This window comes from Centruroides vittatus, unplaced genomic scaffold (assembly GCF_030686945.1).
Source record: "Centruroides vittatus isolate TY-2023 unplaced genomic scaffold, ASM3068694v2 contig_166, whole genome shotgun sequence".
Taxonomy (NCBI): domain Eukaryota; kingdom Metazoa; phylum Arthropoda; class Arachnida; order Scorpiones; family Buthidae; genus Centruroides; species Centruroides vittatus.
The window spans coordinates 177106-199212 of NW_027121006.1; the positions used below are offsets into that span (position 1 = coordinate 177106).

The following is a 22107-nucleotide window of genomic DNA, read 5'->3' on the forward strand; positions in this document are numbered from 1 at the left end:
TCATTTGATAAAATAAACTTCTATAGCTATTCATTAAACTTTTCTGTAAAATATAATGAAAGAAATTTGCAAGAGAGTATGTAAGTAAAAAGAAAGATAAATTTTCCAGAAAAGTCAATAGAAAAGAAGGAAATTAAATAACACTGCAAATCCAAACACAAATGTGTGCACAAATAACTCACACAAATAAAACCATCCACAAACTAACAAAGTTTCAACTCACATCAACCAAACGTACTGGATAAACGTACTTCTTCTAAAATAACCTTAATCCTTCCAGTTAATTTCTTTCACGTTTGTTCTAACGTTTTCGGCCCACCCTGGGCCATCTTCAGGAATATAATGAACGATGCGGCTAGCATTTCACAAGCGTGGAAATACTGCTATGAAGGGAAATCACACGATATTTGAGTCGTAAAGCATTCATTTTAACAATTATGTAGTAAATGTTCACCGAGATTTTCTCACGTGCCGTATCGTCATAGCACGAGAGAATGTTCCTTCAACAAATTTAACCGTTGCACAGTAATTTGAATCAGACGGTATTCGATTTATATGTTCTAAATCTACACGTTCATTCATTATATTCCTGAAGATGGCCCAGGGTGGGCCGAAAACGTTAGAACAAACGTGAAAGAAATTAACTGGAAGGATTAAGGTTATTTTAGAAGAAAAACAAAGTTTCTCTTTAATTTATAAGATTAAAAGGGAAGATATTACCTTACAACAATCATGGCACGGTACTGGTGAGGCTCCAAGAAAGCCGAACCTATCAGCACACAAAACGCATTGAGATACTCCATTTCCAATAGCATTTTTCTTCATGTTCTCTAGTCGTTCTACTAATCTCCTAAAATGAAAAAATTTTGATGTATTACAAAATATAACCTTAATTATATAATACAAAACTACAAAAACTGTAAATCCGATTACTGATTTATAATTTATTATTATAGTATTAACATGGACTGAGGTGATGAATTATTACAACAATCAACTTACTTGAACCTTTAACCGCTGCATAATATGATTCACAATTAGAAATCAAACGTTTTCTTAACCCCTTCCAGCTTCTTCCTCAGGAAAAAATGAAATGGATCTCCTAAAGCAAATATGAATACAAATTTTTGAACTTAATCGAACAATGTAAATTTTGAATGTCCAGTTTCCTCAGCGTATCCGTTCACATGCTATGTTTAAAATGTTCTAAATTAACGATTCACGTGCAAAAATGGATTTTAAATTGCAATTCAGAATTTTTAAATAAAAATGCACAATGTTTGAGATCGTATAATCATAACTTATGTTTGTGTTCCTGCAGCATCCGTAAATAATTCTGTAACGTTAACTTTCGTTACGCCAAAACAAGATTACATTAGTCAGGGCAGACAAAGCCAGACTATTGGTGCTCATGAAATGTGAAACCTATGAAAAAAGGCTACGGGAACACTTCAACGTAACTCAATGCACCGAGGTTGAAAATAACTGGGTTGAAAGTTACGTGCAAGAAGACAGCTTAAGTATACGGAGGCTTGGCATATTTGTAAATACAGTGAAAAAGAGCAAAGTATTAATTTTAGAGAATCCTATAGGGTCCCATTGGCGTGGAAAGCGGCCGGTATACATGTGTAAAAGAGCAAACTGAGATTGTGCAACTTTGTTTTTTAAAAAACGTTCTAAATTTTATGTTTGGCAATAGAATTTTTTGAAATAACGGTTTTTGTTCGATCCTGAGAATGGTCGATAAAGTTGACCGAAAACATTAGATTGTTTGTGATAGTTTTAGCTGCATATTAAAGGTTTTCGAAATATTTTTGTGTTTTACATGCAAGAGTCAAACGGTTCTCCAGTACAAAATTGGCTAGCAAATTAAATACGGGCAATATGGTAATGAATACTTCCAATGTCCCTAAATTGTTCGCCTTTGCTAAAACTTACAAACAAGGGCAAGCATTACACCCGGTCATTGATAAAGCCAAGGCTCCCACACATAAACTGGTGAGAGCTATGCATAACATCCTTACTCCACATCTTGAAGGGTACCTTTTTACCATCTCCAACCCAGAGGAATTAATTTGAACACCTTAAGGAAATCACCTCCCCTAGTTGCATTACGGTGGTAGATTTCAGATCATTGTAATCCTCTATTGAACAGCCACCATGTTTCTGTGCTCTCATGGATTTCCTCTTTACAAAAGTGGACAGTAATATACTACACCAACGAATATTGGAATTGGCCCATCTAATATGTTACAGTTTGCTATTTCAATTTGATGGGGTGGTATACACACAAACGAGAGGAGTCCCCATGGGTAGTGCGGTATCTGGGGACATACGTGAATTAGTCATAAGACAACTGGAGAGCAGGACCCTTCCAAGCTTCTTACAAGGCATCATCCTATACAAGAGATATGTGGATGATATTATTAATTTTTGGTGAACAACATCCAATCTCACCCGATTTATTGACATGATAAACGATAATCCTTCTGGGCTATGCTTGGAAGTAGAGCAACATAGCCAAACCAGGGTCCATTTCTTGGAATTAGACATCAGAATTGAGGGCTCTAACATCATCACATCGATCTATTGTAAATCATCAGCAGTATCCACCTATATACCAATTGGCTCACATAACCCCATTCAGTAAAAGATGGCTGCCTTTTGGGCTTTACTTAAAAGGGCTTACTCACATTCATCTATGCAAATAGCACTCAGTGAAGAGTTAAACCGCATAGATGGGATAGCCAAAACACATGGGTACTACAATCTAATACAAAGAATCTCTGAATGCTACAAATGGACAATGGAGACCTCCAATATTCCAATGGTAAATCAGAGCGATAAGCAGAGTTTGAAGGAGGAGAGGATACCCATTACTTACAACTCCTTCTTGAAATCTGTATGCATAGTGTCAACATTGCATGTAGGAGATGCCCCACTATTTTCGATTTATTACACAATGGAAAAGATTCCTCTAACCAAACAAAATGCCAGGCATCTATAGGGTCCCTATCAGGGACAACAGGTTTAATAGAAATATGGTGTATATAGGATCAACTAAACGTCAATGGAGGTCAGGATAAAAGAACATAAGTCGGATATACAACACAACAGACGTACCACATCGCTCTCCACTTATGCCACGGATCCTGATATTGTATCAGACTTCACAGGAGCAAAACTAATAGTCACCACCCTGCAACTTGACCACCTCAAATGGTTGGAAGCAATTGAAATTTTTAAAGCATACAAGACATCCTCCTGCATTAATTTGAGAGACGAAATATGTCTTTTATTGGCTTGGCAGTCTATAGTACACAATGAAAGGTAACATTACAGAATTATTTACGGATGCCGCAGGAACACAAACATAAGTTATGATTACACGATCTCAAACATTGTGCATTTTTATTTAAAAATCCTGAATTGCTATTTAAAATCCATTTTTGCACTTGAATCGTTAATTTAGAACATTTGTAAACATAGCACGTGAACGGATACACTGAGGAAACTGGACATTCAAAATTTACATTGTTCGATTAAGTCCAAAAATTTGTATTCATATTTGTTTTAGAAGATCCATCTCATTTTTTCCCGAGGAAGAAGCTGGAAGGGGTTAAGAAAACGTTTGATTTCTAATTGTGAATCGTATTATGCAGCGGTTAAAGGTTAAAGTAAGTTGATTATTGTGTTGATTTATATAATTTTGTGGTTAATTATTTTGGTTTTATTTTCTGTATTTACTTTTTCTTATTTTGTGTATATTAGTTATTTATGAAATTGGTGTTATATTTTCTACATTAACCTTTGCTTATGTCTATATTTATTAATTGCTTGTTTATTAATTAACTATTTATTATTTATGCAGTCAGTATTTTACTTTTCTGTATTTACCTTTGATTATTTTTGTATTAATTAATTATTTGTTCAGCTATCATACATGCAACCTTAAGTATCAGATGAATACTTTTGAATTAGATATTCAATTTGATCTGTATTTCATCTTTACAACCTAAAGATGACTTTTGGAAAAAGTTTAAAATGTTTGTTCTTTCAATACATTGGGTTTATTCAGAATCTGGTGTATATATATGAAACCAACTTATGCTCCTCTGTACTGTACATCCCATCGTTGTTTAATGACCCTTACAGATATAAAACTTTCAACATTCAGAGTATCAATTAGAAGAGCTTTTTTGTATTATTCCAGTAACAGAAATCAATAGAATTAAAGAAATTGCAGCAACATTAGGATACAAAACATCTACTATAGAAGGACTCATCTACTATCTACTATACTACTATCTACTATAGAATAAAACTCTTAAAAACTTCAACTTACTGTCAACTTACAAAAACTCAAAAATTATGTAGAAATGAGCACCTAATATTTATAATTTACTGAGGAATAATAAAGATAAAATAAAGAAAAACGATAAATCTGGGATATACAAAATACCCTATGAAAATCAACAGTTAGGAGTCAAAATATTTTACATTGAGGTTACAAAAAGAAACATCATGGTGCATCGCAAGGAACACAAGTACAATGTGGAAAAAGGCCATAGTATTACAACTTTTTCAATTATGAAGTGAGATAATGCAAACATTATTAATCCAGTACATGCTCCAATCATTTGAAAACAGAGATAAACAAAAGCAAGATTAAAGAACAGTGCATGAATGCTATGGATGCAAATGCATTATCTTCAATATGGAAATACATCATAGAAAAACATTACAACAAAAACCCTTGAGTTGTGTGTTCCCCTAAAATCAACTTTGACTTTATTTTTATGTAAGACTCTGTTAACTTTTATTTTATATTTTTCTTAATTTTATTTTTATTTGTATTTTGTTAACCTTATATTTTCATAATTTATTTATTTAATTCGTGTAATTTTAAATTTGAATTTAGAATATTGCAATGTGAAAATTTAAACCAAATGTTCTATTTATGGAACATTTACTTAAACTTATTTTAAAACCTGATGATGGCCTATGGCAGTAAGTTGAAAACATTTGTTAGTAAAGAATTCTATCAGCAAAATGTTAAGGTGTTGTAGTAAGATTGCATAGTTGCATTCTCTTTATGTTTTTAATTAAAAATGTAATTATTTTGGCAGAAACATTTAAATAAGAACTGTAAAATAACCCCTTTAATACCTTAATTTTCCAGTACAAAACAAAAGTGACTAATGTTTTTGATCTAAGAGAGAATAAAGATCTTAGTCTTAGATCAAAAACATTAGTCGGTTTTGTTTTGTACTGGAAAATTAAGGTATTAAAGAGGTCATTTCACAGTTTATATGTATCAAGTTTTCATTAGTAGAAAAAGACACTAATATGAGAAATTTTTTGTTTCTGTAATTGAAGATTTTCATTGAATTAATTACAAAATTATACTTATTCATATTTTCCAGTGAAATAAATAACAAAAACATCACTTTTCATACCCAATTCTTTCTTTCTCTACTTGTTCAATACATTCTGCTCGCTTCAATACTTTAATTACCGTTTCAATTTCAACATCGCTGATTTGTTGAGGTTTAACATACGAGTTTAAAATACTCGTCTTCACGGACCATCCTGTATTCAATCTGTTCAAAAATTAAATATAAATTAACAAAATTAAAAGTTCAAATTACAATGAATTATTAAGTATGTTATTAATAACATTGAATAAATTACAAATTACACCAACAAAGAACATCATCCAAAACTCTCTCCAATTTCAACACTTCTTACTTATATTGTTTATGTGCTATATATATTTTTTTCTACCGAATAAACCCATTCTCAGGAACAAACCCCCAAGTTTTCAATGCTGGGCATGTCAAGCAATGATTTTATGACTTCCTATAGAAATACTCATTCAATTTGAATGAAGAAAAATGTAAAAATATTTCTTGTAATGAGTAATCAAAAATAAATTTTCTCTTATGTCCAGTAGAATTTTTATGAAGGTCAATTGTCCTCAAGAATTTTCCAAGGCTCTGCAAAAATTTAATAATGAAACAAGAATTTTTTAAAAACTACGTTGTAAAACGGGTCAAAATTAACTTTTTTAGGAAAATATAAAATATAACACATGGCCGACGGTAATACATTGTATAAGTATATAAAAAACAACGTTTAACAAATTACTTTGCTTTTCGTTTATTCTTCCGTCGTTCGCTACCAGTTGACCAGTCCACATTTCCACAAATACGAAGGCGACCTTTCTTTATAGGCTACTGCCGACGTAACAAAATGTAAAATAGGTAAAACGTCCTCTGGAGCTATTGCCACTTTCCGTAAAAATTACAATTTAGGTAAATAAATTACAATTACTAAATTGTAACTTAAGTACAATTTTGTAATTGTAATTTATTTACCTAAATTGTAATTTTTACGGAAAGTGGCAATAGCTCCAGAGGACGTTTTACCTATTTTACATTTTGTTACGTCGGCAGTAGCCTATAAAGAAAGGTCGCCTTCGTATTTGTGGAAATGTGGACTGGTCAACTGGTAGCGAACAACGGAAGAATAAACGAAAAGCAAAGTAATTTGTTAAACGTTGTTTTTTATATACTTATACAAAATTAACTTTGTTTTTTTTTCTTTTTGCATTTTTGTCAAAACCCTATTAAGGATAAGGAGATAAAAATCCCTGCAGCTTTACATGCAGTGTTCCTACTAAACTTTTGTTTCAAATTCCATGACTTTCCCTCACTTCCCCAGACCAATTTTAACAAATTCTCTTACCCTCACATTCATTATAATATGGCAAATAAACAAAATAAAACAGCCATTGATTTACTATGAGCATACGCTATGGTTTCTCTGACTTTTAAATTAAGAGTTATGTGGGGCCGGGACATCACCCCCAATGGGAAACTGGCTGTCAAGTTAAAGCCCATAAATCGGTGATTTATTTCATAAAGAAGACCGGGGCAGTAAAGAAACGGGGTGTGAGACAATTTAATTGTCACTTTTCCAGATCAAATTGACATGTGCCCGATCATAAATTGTGGCAGGTGGGAGAGATCAACTGCCAGGGAGAGTTCAACAGTCATCTTACACAGAGTTCAAAGTGGGAATTTGTGGACCCTCTTTTGGAGGGGGAGGCAGTTTGGACCGATTGGACCCAGCCGTGCCTTCTCCAAGTCAGAAAAACACATTAGACCAAAATTTACGGGACCGCCAATCGGAGAAGGGCGCAACCCGATTTCGAAAGGGCGAGGTCCGGACGGGGGTGTTCGGCGAACCCACGACCCGAATCGCATCCCCGGCAACAGACCAGCGACCAATAGAGTTACGGGGGACTGCCGTTCGAACCAACCAAAAAGCCGGATTTCGGGTAAAATCGTATAAAAGCCCAAAATCCCAAGGACACGGAGAGGTTGTGGAAAGTTGAGGTTGAGAACCTAGGAGTATTCGAAAAGACTCACTCATCTTCATACGCATCATACAAGTTCACTGGAGACAAACTTTTTATCAAACCTCCACAGGTAATTGTAGTGTCTCTATTTATGTAAGCACGATTTTCTATACAAATAAACACGTTAAGTTTGGAAATTCAGTCTCTGCGTACTCATACATTGATTTTCATTTTCACTATTGATTTTCATCAAATGAAAATCAATAGTCAATAAGAAAAACACACCTTTAAAAATCCGGCAAATAACTTTACTAATAAAAACGTTTTCAAACGGTTTTACCGATCTTCCTCGGTAACACAACACTGGCAACTTACGCACTACATCGGGACATTCGAGTGCAATGGGAGCAGGCTTCTATCATCAAACCAACATCAAATATAAATACTACGAGATATCTAGAAAGATTGGAGATTTTTAAAGTGCGTCAAAAAACTGGTTGCATAAACGATAGAGACGTCAACAGCATGGCAGTCTTTTTATGAATGTTAATTTATTACGAGCTTTTATTTGTCTATTTTTATTTTTTATTGTTTAATTTATTTCTGTAGTTATTTATTTATTATTCACAACTACGATTTCAGTTATGTATTTATATATTATATTTTAGAATTTTGCTTAATGTTTATTTTTAAATTTACATTTTTTTTTCACAATCTATTTCATCTTAACTGAGGAAGATCAGTAAAACCGTTCAAAAACATTTTTATTAGTAAAGTTATTTGCTGGATTTTTAAAGGTGCTTTTTTCTATTGACTATTTTTATCCAGTTGAAAGAAAATATATTGAAAATCAATAATTTCACTTATTGACAAAAGACCAAAAGTGCATCACATTCTGCCTAGTCCAAACTAGAACAGATTTTACTTTTGAGTTTTTAATAGTCATCTTTAGTTTCGCTTTGACAACATTAGTTTTGTCAAATGCTTCTTGCCCATAGTAGTTTGGAATAAACAAATGTATAAATCTGTACAATTATGAGACTGCACATATACACAAGAATACAAAGAGCAGTCTTTTATTTTATACAGCATCTTTTGTATAAAAATTTTTATGACATATCCAGTTAATTGCCAAATTTTTAATTTCAATTTGTATGTAATAATTGGCTAATGTAAACAGAAAAAATTTTTTGTAAATTTTCTCTGTAAACACACGTGCGATGTAATTTATAACTATTATTTAATTTAATAACATCTATATAAAAAATAAGGACTGAAGAGAGATCATTAAGACCCAAAATGCATATTCACATCCAGTAATAAAGTCTATATCAATAAGTGCGCCTTGTGTGATTTAAGTTACTAGAAGAGCCAAAATTTTAGGCTTAAGAAAAATCCAAATGAATGCTATATATTGCTGCCCATTCATGTGAGCCAGTTGGATAAAAGTTTGTTGTATTCCATGCCTTTGTGAAAAGAACATATTCTCATTGCATGGATATAAGGACAAAATAAAGAATTCAATTACATCAAACACCTAGCCAGGATACATGGTTATACTAAAAAAATGGTGGACTATTTGATTAATAAGAACACATCTCCACCAACATCCAAACCAATTTGCAGCAGCACCATCCAAAAACAAGCTTGATTTACACCAATAGTTAAGATAGAAGCTCGATGCCATATACCGGGCATGGGCAAATGCAGCTCTTTTCGAGTTAGACGAGGCTCTTGCCGAAACTGCTATACTTCCTGGTCTCACCGTACTATCCGCCACGAAAGTACAGAACTGCGGCTCCCGTGCATTTTGCAAAACCTACATTTCGGTTCCCGCCGAACTCTTGCTTGCCCACCTCTGCCATATACAGATAAATTGCTAAGCAAAGGAAGATCAAACTGGCACACAGAAGAAACCCAACCTTATATAACCTGCTCAGAAATATTAATTAGCAATTAAAATTTGAGGAAACAAAAATAATAGGTATACAGAATATCAACTACAGATAATAGATTCAATGTAACAGAAAACATGGGATTCATATCTAGAATGTTAGGAGCAAGAATTAAAGAACACACATACGGCATCTCTAGAAGGAATTAACACGGTGCTATTGGCCTTTGCCACGGAGGAGGGCAACTTGGTGCACTGGGACGAAGCTAAGGTAGTCGGGTAGGTCCACAACTAAAGGGAAAGCGAAGTACCTCGAGAAATGCGTCGACGAAAAAGATGCCGCCAGCATCTCCAATACACGGAAGTACACGATCAAGGCGAATCACAATGCAGGCGACACTTAAAAATAGAAAAGTAGTGGGCTAGTAGTGCAGCTTATTTACGTGTAACACGAATATCCTGCATCGTGCATAATTTATTACATATTTACCGACTCGAACAACACCCGAAATACTTTCTTCGGCTTTAAACAAACCTTTACCCCTTTTCGTAGGTTTGCGTCAGATTTAACATATAAAACACGAAATTCGTTAATTAGAACTTACATTCCGTTCCGGCTTATATAGAAGCGTCTTTTTATATTTACCGACAATACGTCTACGTCGGCCTTAATCTAATTCGATTTCGTTCCAAACGTGTCGGGAAAAAAGATCGGAATAATCGGAACACACGCACCAAACTTTTACATTCAAATCCGAAAAGCCCAAAGAAGGGTTAAGAACAAACTCAAAAAGTTTTGCCGAAAAGAAAGCCGAAAATTTGCAGAGCATCGACGGAACAAAAAGTCGGTTATTCGAAATTAAAAAATTATACTTTAGACGTTTAAAACGTAACATACTTAGCCCTCAGTGCTAACTCCCTGTCGGAGGGACAAACCCATCTGTCTCTCGACACTCCAAAGTCGACCATCGTCACTCGTTTAGATTAAAGGGTCAAAAATTACTAATCTTCATACTGAAAATATAAAAGCGTATAAATATATCGCTTCCAAAATATATATAAAGACGTATCGGAAATAACTTTTAAAATATAAATGCATTACAACTAATACTCGTAGAGTAAAAACCCATTAAAACGGTCAAAAAGACTTAAAACTCGGCACTCCGTACTAACGAGGTTCGTATTAAACTTAACAAAACAACGGTCGTACCATCAAACGGCAAAAGCAAAAACTTTCTCCCAGTTATTTCGCCACGTTTTACCCGGTTCGGATACAATTAAAAACTAAACAAACAAACCGGCGTATTACTCCAAACGCACGCTTTCTCGAGATACGGCGGCTCGAAGAACGGCCGCCCGTTCTTCGACGTCGGAGTCAACAAAAGAAATTAAAGCCCGCCGGCAAAATTTTACAAAATTAGAAATAACTTAGTTTGCTCGGATTTCAACGGAATTCGTTTCTAATTTTATAGTACTAAATTCTAGACCTATTTGATTTCAAAAATAAATGTTATTGGACCTTTCGATTGGCCTTAAGCGGGTCATCAAGAGAGCCATATTATATATTTTTATGCCACCGAACGTCTCTTTACCGGGCGTAATTTCCACTTGGCAAAATTCCCTAGCAAACGAATAACCCGCAAGCCGGACTCCGGTCAGGAATTTTCGTCTTTGCTTTAAGTAACCAGTACGAAGCAAACCATCGACGTTTCCACGCGTGCTTGGCCAAAACGGAGGACGACCGCGCTCCACTCGCTACTTTACCGCAATTCGGACGGCCTTTCTCCTCCGGTCTCCGTCCGGCCCGACCGACGACCGAGCGGAAGCGCGTCGCACTCGGACGGTAAAAGGACTTCCGGTCCGACGATTTCCGCGTCGCTCGCACCTAGCAACGAGCGACCGTCGGGCGTAGACGCGAGTGCCGCACCGCGTGGCCGGCCAAAACCCGCGGCCCGGTGGAGAAAGACACGGTTGGGAGTTTCGGTTTCCGGGCCGGAAGTCCCGTCTCCGTCTGCCTCCAATTTAATAAAAAAAAAAGCAGGCTTACCCGGGGATAGACGTCCGTCCCAACGTCGGAAACCTCTGCCGGTGGCCCTCTACCGGACGTCGTCGGAACCGGTGGAAAGAAGTCGCCCACGCTGACAGAAATTCTCCCGAGAAAAATAAATTATAAATTTTTACGTCCGCCGTTTATCGTATAGACGCCGGCGAAAATGGGCCACGGAAACCCTGGACAGGTGAAACGACGCGGCTTTTGTCAACCGAGCGCGGCAAAGCGGAACGGTAAAGATCAGACCGAGGGAAAGGCCGATGGGCGCACGGATTACGGACTGGAGTCCGTAATCCGTGCGCCCATCGGCCTTCGAATATCGGACGCCCGTTTGTCCCCTTATCAAACATGAGAATCGCGTAAACTCCGGGGAGCGATGATCGTTCGTCGGACTTCTGTTAAAAGCCGTGTAAATATGTATAAGATAAGAGTGTATTGGAGCTACCCACGTGTCGTTGAATGTTAGACTTAAGACACGTCGCTACGCGGTTCGAAAGGGTTTGTGCACGACTCCGGCTGCCTTTGCTTACCACGACGAGGTCCGAGTGGACTTTCGTAATGCGTCTTTTCTTGACGAGACTATAAAATCGCGCTGCTGTCAACGGCTGGACACCTTAGAGGTATGAAGGAGTACATGTCAGGAGTTGTAATGGTGCAAGAAACTATTTGGGCCCAAATGTTTTTTTAAAATAAAAAAAATTTACAAACACGAACATATATTAATGCATGTTTATTTAAAGCGTGATTTTGTTCTTGCTAATACATTAATTACTTCAGAAAAATTACTAAAAATACTGCATTCTTGATAATGTTGGGGCCCCCTCAATCGCGGGGCCCCGGTGCGTAGCATCCGCCGCACCCCCCCGATGGCCGGCCCTGCCTTAGAGGTATGAAGGAGTACATGTCAGGAGTTGTAATTTGACACAGAGTATTTGATGCCCAAATCATGCGCACATAAATAAACCAGACTTTTTTGGCTACATTGTTTCTACAAACGGGCGCTAGTGCGAGATTTGCGTACGCGTTGCTCGTTGAGAATTTCGAAATGCGAACGTTGCGAAATCGAATTGTGACAAACGTTGCGCGTGTATTCTCTTGCTCTCGTTCTTTCGCGGGATGGCGAAACGACGACAGCAACATCGGAATGATTCGGGTTCAAATATCTTCCCGTTTACCGTAGTTAAGAACAGGCCCGTGACAACGCAACCCGTCGTAACTACGGCGGCAACGAAGCCCGGGACCCCGAGTACCGGTATTGGCTTTTCCTCATTGGTTAGTATTCATTTTTTCCTTTTCCTTAGAAAACGGTGTACAGTCGAGCCCTGAGTCTCCGAGACGTAGTTTCGTCCCAAAAATGACCTTGCCGTTTTACTTATTTTAACTCTTTCCGCCCTTTGGGCACTAAGAGAGTATCTTATAGGCCCATTATGGGTTCGGCTAGGCCCACGATGAGGCGGCCGGGTGGCGAGGTACGGGGCCCGACGTATCCAGACGGACCACCCCCGAAAAATCCCTGGGGTATTTCGACCCGTCCGGATTCGATCCCACTCCCGTCCTTACGCTGCCACTTTGACTGCTCGGCCATTCGGCCGTCCCGTAATGAGCGTCTCTTATTTTCCAACCTTCCACGTGTGTATCTGCGCGACTCCGGTATCTCGAAACCCTGGTAATTTACAAAGCCACCCCCTTTCCGCAGTTAACTTAAAGGACGCGTCTACGGTATCGCGTGCTGGAAGGCTCTTTATGAACATTTATAATCTTATTTATATTTCTGTTATTTTTATTTTGATTTATCTTTTTTATATTTGTATTTTTATTTGTACTTATAGAGGGGGTGCAGTCACATGATAAACGTCATCGCTCCGCCCAACAAAACAATCGTCGCCACATCGGTTGCTGATTTCACGTTACCTCGCTTGATCATTATTTTGTCGACGTGAAAGAAAGGAATTTTACCAGGCTTTGCAGCCGATTTGAAAGGTAATGATTTGATAAAATGTAAAGAGAAAACTTATTTTATTGGATGGGATCCATACGAAACGAAACAAACGGTTTTTCATCCAACGATTTAACCACGTGGCCAGCTATAGAACATAGTGACGCAGTGAATTGTTTGGTTCTAACAACTAACGCTGTCACACTGGATAAGATGAAGGCATACAAATCATTCGATGCTTATAATTATTTGACAGGCGGATTTATTCATCGTGATATTTTATCAAGAACCGTTGGTAATGATTAATTTTGCGGTTAATGTTACCCTCGGTGCCGAGATGGCGGCATTTCCGGTTGCCATCTTGGACTACTCCGGAGTCTGCGCATTTTGCACTATTTTGTTACGTGACCACACGACTCCCAGTGGCGTGCCGTCATTGGAAGCGGTGGAAGCGTTCGCTTCCACCTTCGCAATAGAGAGGTTTCATGTCGACATCACGAGTGACGTCATGAGCATGCGCAATTGTCCAGCGCCATCTTGTGACTCTTTGTGACTCGTTTACGTTTTGTGTGTGTTCACGTGCGCTTTAACTGGAGTTCTTGTGTTGTTTTTTTTCGTCGCGAATATCACTATGGTGATTTGTTGCGTAATTGGGTGTAATGCTAGTTCACTCAAGAACAAAGGAACATCATTTTTTAAAATTTCCGGCATTATTTGTCATCAAGGATACCAAACCGAGGAGCTTTCAGGACGAAGGCAAACTGCATGGCTCTCGAGAATTAACCGGAAAAATTTCGTTACGAATAAAGTGAATATCAATACAAGAGTTTGTCAGAAACATTTCATTTCAATATTTACGTTAATAAACACTAAGTTATATTTTAAAACCTAAAAGAGTTTACTGATTTGCTTATATTAATTTAGTTAGGTATAGCGCATTTATAAACGAATAACTAACGTAATTTTAGGCTTTAGCTAGTGCAAACTTATAAACATTACACGTTAAAACTAAAAGCAAGTAGGCTTATTATATGCTAGTTTCAACTAGAAAATAAACGTACTGAACAATTTGAATTAAAAAATTTCCACAGCTGTTTTTAATCAGACTTTTACTTTCAGACAAAAATTCTTAGTTAAGAAATACGTAAAAACACGAGTTTAAACAAACAAAAGAAAACATATCTTTTCAAGCAATATTACTTCGCCGTTATTCATTACTTTTACTTTTATATCAGGAGAAACCCAGCCACTCGTTAAATAGTTACGGGCCTCTAAAGATTTATAAGCTTTCATTTGTGACAGGGTGTAGAAATTTGTTGTCAAAACCAAATAGTTTATAATGTCACCAAATTCTACTTTCGGCCACGACTGTCGATCTACGACGAAGTCTGATAAACTGGCTTCGTATGGATCGCCTCGAAATAACGAAATTTTCTCTTCGTACAGAGCCGCATCTCGTCCCGTTAGACCGCTAGAATAGCCCGCAAGAAAATAATCTTTTTTAACTTAATCCACGATAATAGAACTGCAGTATTTTTGTACGTTTAAACTAAAAAAAGACGTCGAATAACAGACCACGTGCAAGCTAAGCGAGCGAAAACTACCACAAAAATGGCGAATGGGCGGAGCAAACGTGTGTTTTATCACGTGACACGCGACCTCGAAACCTCTCTATAACCTTCCCTCGTATTTTCTAAAATATAAATTTTCGCGTACTTTGAATAAATTAAAATTAATATTTTATTATAACCGCATTACGTATCTTTTACAAATTTCTATACTACATGTGAAAAAAACGATAAGATCGCTATTGTATATTCGAATATCGGTGGCGGAACGGAAGCGCTTCCGAGACAGCTTTCGCGGCGAGAATAACCGAACGGTGTAAAGCAGCCGGAGGGCATTGGCGCACGCGCTTTACAGAGCACCAACCTCGGCCGATTTAGCCGGTGGATGCTACACACCATAACGCTTTCGACGATTCTATCCCCTAGTTAGCCACTGGCAGGGAGCTGTCCGATTACGTGAATTGTTCAAGATTTAAAAAGTAAAGAGTATTCGATGTTATTTTTATGTACAGTACGTTTCTTCGCAAAGTTATATTTAATTATGATTTTCTTTTAATTATACCGTATAATTATATTGTCAGAAAATCTTTAGAATTTTTATCACTTTTAGATGTTTTTCATAATATTAAAATTATTAACAATTTTTCCAAGCGTGTTTTAATTCTTTAAATTAAGTATATTTTATGGGAAATTTTTTGATTTATCTAAATTACGTAGCGAATCGCAATATTTATATTCGTGTCCGGACTATATCGACGAGTAACTCTTAGACATAAAACGTATTATAATTAATGTCGATCCGAACAAAGACGTACCAAAAGAATTACATGATTTAATATCGTTAATTTTTACGAGACCACCTACCGGTGGGTCTGTCGAGCGCAGTTTTTCGACCACGGAGCGAATTCGTGCATTGGCCAGGAACACTGGGTCGGAGGAAAAATTGTCGTCGCTAGCGTGGCTTTCGATAGAAAAAGAGCTTTTAAATACGTCGACGGAGTCGACGACCGGCAACTTTTACGATAAAGTAATTAACGACTTTGCCGAGAAAAAATCGCCGAATAGAGTTAGTTTATAAAAAATTAAAAAAAACAAGTTTTTCTATCATTGCTTGTATCGTGCCAATTTGTATTATGTATGTATTAGTTGTATTTTACAACTAAAATACATAAATCGTTTATTTTTGTCATTTCCGGTATTTGTTTAAAACTTTTATGGAAATGTCACGTACCGGACGGGTCTGACCCGTCACGAAAGACGCGAAAAACTTTATTAGTTTAAAAAAACAGGTAAACGTCATTTGTAGTCGGACACCCGTTGTTTATATCAAACTGCCGGGCAGAAACCATAAATTGCGGAAGGAAGTCGTCCTACGATCGGTGGAAGATCGAATTCGTCTTCGATTTTGACTTTTCTCGCGCTCCGGGTGAGAGTCTCGTTACGCTTGGTAACCGGGGACCGACCACTCGGGAAGCGTGATCGAGGGAGAAGGACCAATCAAATGGACGAAAGAAAGAACGGAGATTGATATAATCTTCGACAATCGAGGACACCTCGCACTCGGTTAACGTTCCGAATAACCAAAACGCCGTATGTCAACGCGCAAAAACAAACAAACAAACAAAAAAAAAAAACAGTTTCTCGTCTATTGTGCCAACCCGTAACCCGTGCCACTTCGGACTTAGACCGTGTCCCCGACGCCAACGGAGGAAGTCTCCCCGTGCCCTACGGACTCGTCGACGCCACCTTCGATCGACCATCGAAGAACCACATTGACGTCCAGGATGTCCGAACGCCCGATTGTTTTAAAGCAAACTATTTTGTACATAGTATATGTTTATTTTATGTTTCTTCTTTGTCGGTTTTTGTCAGATACGTCTCTTCCGCCACCACGCACGTACGAATGGACCCTAGACCATCACTGACGCGCAATTAACTGATTGCTCCTGGAAATCGGCTTCTTACAGAAACGCGGCTTCCCTATCATCAAACGTCACGGCACGCCACTGTAAAGGTCATTTTGTCAACATCGAGTGGCTATAATCTCGCCAGGGTAAGGTGACGAGATTTTCCTGCCAAATAATGCATTTAATTTCTAAGTCGATAGGGGTCAATTCCGACATCATCAAAAGGGCACTCACTACATTACATTACATTACATTTAGTGAAGCACTCCCCCAACTTATAGCATTAAATGCTACGGGTTTGAGGTACTTCTCTTTTAATTAATCCTGCTTCGCGTATGCTTTGCAGGTAGTTATAATTACATAGTCGCGTCGTAGCCGCAATATATTACATTAATACCAGACAATTCTATTTTTATTTTCATTAATAACATTGTTTTGTTAAGTAAAAAAAATACCATTAGTGTTATTCCGAACAATGAGATATAGTTTTATGTTGTGTATTTAAAACAAGTTTCTATAAATTCATTGGAATAATGATATATGTTAACATTATTTACAAGGCTACTTTTAGTTTATTTTAGTTCGTTTCTTATTTTTTTCATGCTGCATAGTCAAATAAGATGTGCGTGGATGTTTCTGTAATTCCACAAATCTTACAGTTTTCATCATCTCGATGATTAAATCTATAATGGTATTGCGCAAAATCTCCGTGTCCTGTCACGAATCTCGTAAATTTGTGTCCAATTTGTAAATGTTTATTATTTAACCTCTGGTTAATATCTGGTATGTATTCGGAGTTCCCTTCCTTTAGTAGTTATTTCCCATTGTCGTTGCCACTGTAATATATATCTATTTTTGATTTCTCTTTCATTTCCTTGGTCTCCGAAATGTGCTTTGACCCAGCTGAACACAAGTACGTTATTATTTTTATATTATCTATCAGTTCACTTATTGTTATCATCATTAAGAGCTTTTAATACAGCCTGGTGTCTGTGCAAATAGTAATTTTTAAATTTTTCTTCCTTTGGCTTATCCAGTTAATTGCATGATCTATTGCTACCAATTCTGCTTGGTAATTTGTGCATCTTTCATCTAACTTGATTTTTTCGTGATACTGCTCTCTATTTCTATAGTAATAAACAACGAAGCTCCAACTCCTTCCGAGGATCTCGATCCGTCTGTATAGATTCTGTTTATCCTGATAGTTGTATTTCTTCGTATGTATTTTCTCCCATTCATATCTTAATAATTTTTGGTGTTGTTTCATATCTGCCTCTAGCTCGTCCTCTTTGTTCAATAAATCATTACGAGTTTTGTTTTCTTTTAATATTTTTCTTGTGTCACTACGCTGTCGTATTTCCAAATCCAGAGGCATTAGGCCCGCCAGTACACAGAGTGCGTCGTTTGATGTAGTACAGTATGCTCCAGTGATTCTTAATAGCATTTTTCTTTGTAGGCTGTTTATTTTCCGTTTCGTATGTGTCAATTCCATTCTCCACCCCCAAATTTGGGCGTCGTATGTGACAATTGGGATTATAGCACCTTTATAAATCTGTGTTAAAGCCCTTCCATCTAGACTCCATTCTTTACGCGCTACTTTCGCTATTTCTTGGAATAGGTTACCCACTTTTTTCTTAATAGTTTCTAGGTGTGCATTCCAGAAAAGTTTGTTGTCTATTGTTACTCCTAAATAGTTGATTTGGTTGGTACATTTAATCGATTTATTTTGCATTTTAATTGTGGGTTGCCGATTTGCCACTTTGCGTGTTGTAAAGGCTATGGCATTTGTCTTCTCCGGATTAAATTTTAGTTTTTTTGCATCTCCCCATTTCTCTATTTTATCTAGTATATTTTTACATTTTATTTCTATTTGCTCTCTGCTTTTTGCCGAACAGACGACCATTATATCGTTAGCAAATGCTGTTATTTTTGATTCTGATAATGTATTGATTTTCGAGAGATCGTTTAATATAATTGACCAAAAAATGGATCCAGAGCAAGATCCCTGTGGACACCCCATTGTCATTTCCTTTTCTATTTTTATGTCTGCATATTCTATGTATGCCTTTCTGTTTGTTAGATAATCGCATATAAGACGATACAAATTTTTGGGCAATTTGCCTCCTCTAGTTTAGCATAGGCTAGTGTCCACCATGCGTTATCATAGGTACTGTACTGTACCTTCTGTATCAAGACTGAGAGCAATTGTCCAGTTGTTACCAAAAGGGCACTAATGGATGCGGTCCTATAAGACTTACAAATGCGGAGAGCTGCAATCCTTTGAACAGATAAGTTTTTTACGGTTATGGACTTTGGCGGCCACGTGGCCCCAGACCCTGTACGGCATAGGAATGCTGGCTGAATTGCACCCATGTAAATAAGCTTAGTAACATTAGGGCCAAGGCCCCGTGTGTTCCTAGCAATACTAACGAGTCTTCGAGGACACGGAGTGGTCGTTATCTCGTTCCCGTTTGGCGAGTCCAAGGTCTGGGAACTTTCCCGCGGAGAGAAGCCGCTTTATGCCCACCAACCATCCCGACGTCTTCCGGGTTCGGTAACGACGGCAACTCGTCCGTTCGTTAACCCCGAGTCTCGGCCACATCTACGTAAGCTTGCCTGGCCGATTCATTAAACGCCAATATTACCGTCAATCCGTGTCGGTGTTAATCTCTGTCCGGTACCACTACCCCCGTACGATCTAACTTCTCGCCTAGTCCCGACAGATCGCGAGAAAGGTGAATATTCCTGTTTTTTTGCTGCAAGACAGTCGGGCGCAAGCCTTACAAACGGAGGCGAATAGATAAAACCCCAGCTAATTTAGCGACCACCTCGGGTTTGCGAGTGTTTGATATACAATACGGCTAACTAAAACTTTACTATTTTTACGAGTGATAAAACTGTGGAGGAAAAAGATTACGATCTGTTTTCAACATACACTTGTTAAATGGGTAAAATATCGTCGATGGGACGTGTATTTCTTACTCGGCAAAACTCGTTAAGCGGAAAATTTTAACACGACGTACAGTGTATATGCCAGGACCGGAGAAATTGGACTTGTTACGCGAGAACTTCTTAAACGAGTTCTATTGTATTTGTAGCTTGTTTCGTTTTTTCTTGCAAAAATATAACCGAAAATTTTAGTGTCAAAAATTTAGCCCGACAGTTTTAACAGGAACACGAAGAACACGACGAGAGAAATGGCAAATGATAAAGGCCGTAAACTAATTTTCAAAAGAGCGCAGTGTATCGAGGAACGAAAAAGATAGGTTAAAGAAAGGAGAGATACAGTACCGGATACCTCGGGAAAACACTCCGTTAGGAATAAAGGATTATATCGGAGTCGGCAAAGAAACTCGAGCGTTAGACTTATTTAGAAAATAAGAGCCCGCGGTAGGCCTAACAAACCGGAGGCGAAAGTAATTAAAAATTGGAGTATAAGAGGAGGTCGGAGGAATGCCGGAGACGTTTACCATCGGCAGGGAAACTCGTCGTTACCGAATTTTTGTATTTAAAATGTACAACTGTGTCTTTTTATATTTTATTTTATTTTTTCATTTTTACGTTGTAATTAAACGTTATTTTTCCAGGTTTTACCTTTTACGTTAGAAATTTAATATTTTGCGCGGTCGCATTCAAATATTTAGAATTTGTGCCGGTAATATTCTACACTCGCGCATTGCGTTTCGGAACAGATCGTAACCGACGGGGCAAAAAGGAGTGTCCCGAGTGGTTGGTGCGTAAACAAATAAACGTTGCCGGCCGCCAAAGGTGTTCGACGACAAATTATTTATTGTGACACGGTCGCAATTTTTAATCGTATTTTTAATTTATTTCATTCAAAATGCCACCTCTCCACACGAAATTAGTGTCGTAGTGGCTTGCCCCCGTACATCACACTTTTCCTTTACCATTAGAGCCGTGTGGGTCATCTATTAACTGCTTTCGGGGGAAGTTTTGAATCGAAATAAGATTTCCGTATGTGATTTCGTCTAACTCCGTCCTCGAGATTAAGGAAAGACGGACGGCAGTGGAAATTTTTCAAATTACTACTACAACTCGGCATTACAGCCCATTAGGGCCTCTGCCTCTGACAACCGTAGCCCAATCTTGACAATTTTTTTTTCAAATTGCAGCCCAAAAATACGGCGCATTTTCTACGGCCCGGGGATAAAAACGCTCCACCCGCCATTTTTTGGAGCGTCGGCTTTATTTTCGTACATTTGTAGACGCGCCGTCCGAATAGGTCACCTTTTTCCGGCCACCGGCCCGGGTGGGAAAACTTGGGCCGCCGTAACGATGTAATTTTTGGCGCCAAGATTTTAAAATTATGATTTCGAGAAAAAGTCGGCAGACTTTAAACCCGGTCCGGGTGTTGTCCGGTCCCGTCGAATGGGTTCTCTCAGAAAACGCTCCTCCGGGAGAATCCGACTTCCGTTCCGCCGATTAATTTGGGCGGAATTCCGGGTGGATCGGTCGAGCGAAATTTAGGCCGAGGTCTACGACGACGGGTCGAAATCACTAAAAGCTTCCGTCCCGTCACTTTACTCTCTTCTTTAGCGCGCTTTTCCCGATATTTGAAGTCAATTCTTTGCCAAGCCCGACTAATTAATTTGCCCGTCCGCCGTTACGCGTCTCTCGGTGGCGTTCCATCCCCACCGAACACTTCGCGCGTCAAAGTCTAACAAACCCGCCGATAAAAAACCAGTTTTTAAAAAATTTCGTCCGACCGCCGCGGATTTCGGAGAGCGACGCGTCCCGGAAGCGAAAAAAAGAGAGAGTGGCAAGAAGTCAACGGTTTATTGAGAGCGAAAAAGTCGGAGTTCAGACCAGAAGGTGCCAAGACTTGGGTCGGAAGGCGAGGGCGGCCAGGGCTCCGGCCGCTCCCAGCAGAGTGGCCAGGCAGTCTCCTCCTCCGGCGACGGTTTTCTTCCACCTGCGGCCACATCACACCGTTACAAAGACACAAAGTGGCGGCTTCAGCGCGCGCCGATCGGCTACTTACCCCGGGGCGTCCGAGAAACGGCCGTCTCCCTCTCTTCTCTCCTTGCTCTGAAAAGAAAAAGACCCACCATTAGCCGGTCTGACCCGGACGCAGTCTCTCCCGGAGCCCGCCTCCCGTCTCACCGGAAGTCGACTCTCCTCCCGTCCGTCGTCCCGGATCCCGCGGACCCGAGCTTCTTCCGTTCCTTCTCCTCCTCTTCCCCCTCGGACGCTCCTCCTTCCCCGGGAATCTTCTCTTCCCTCGTCTTCTCGTCCGTTCCTCCTCCGGCTTCCGTCGGACGCTCTCTCCGCCCTTCTCTCCCTTCTACCGACCTCCGCCCGGGCCCCCTCCACCGCCTCCGACGCGGTCCGTCCCTCTCTTCCGGCCTCTTCTCGGCCCGCCGTC

The 22107-nt window shown here is 38.7% G+C and overlaps 2 protein-coding genes across 8 annotated transcripts in view; both read right to left on the minus strand.

The window, feature by feature from the left end:
• LOC136968915 (rab effector Noc2-like) overlaps window positions 1–11359 on the minus strand; it is a 71184-nt gene extending 59825 nt beyond the window's left edge. For 2 of the 4 annotated variants that reach the window (XM_067262978.1, XM_067262975.1), the window contains exons 1-4: window positions 11308–11359; window positions 10159–10274; window positions 5460–5603; window positions 721–850 (exon numbers count right to left, since the gene is read on the minus strand). In XM_067262978.1, coding sequence (XP_067119079.1) covers window positions 721–850; window positions 5460–5603; window positions 10159–10229 — 345 coding nt within the window. In that variant the 5' untranslated portion in view covers window positions 10230–10274; window positions 11308–11359. Of the gene's footprint in view, window positions 1–720; window positions 851–5459; window positions 5604–10158; window positions 10332–11024; window positions 11045–11307 lie in introns of those variants that run through there. The other 2 variants (XM_067262977.1, XM_067262976.1) reach the window with 2 other exon arrangements.
• Window positions 11360–21503: 10144 nt separating this feature from the next.
• The window catches only part of LOC136968916 (ubiquinone biosynthesis O-methyltransferase, mitochondrial-like), a 31549-nt gene continuing 30945 nt past the window's right edge, over window positions 21504–22107 (minus strand). For all 4 annotated transcript variants that reach the window (XM_067262981.1, XM_067262980.1, XM_067262982.1 and 1 more), the window contains exons 6-7: window positions 21724–21770; window positions 21504–21654 (exon numbers count right to left, since the gene is read on the minus strand). The gene's annotated coding sequence lies outside the window, so the exon portion shown is untranslated. The remainder of the gene's footprint in view (window positions 21655–21723; window positions 21771–22107) is intronic.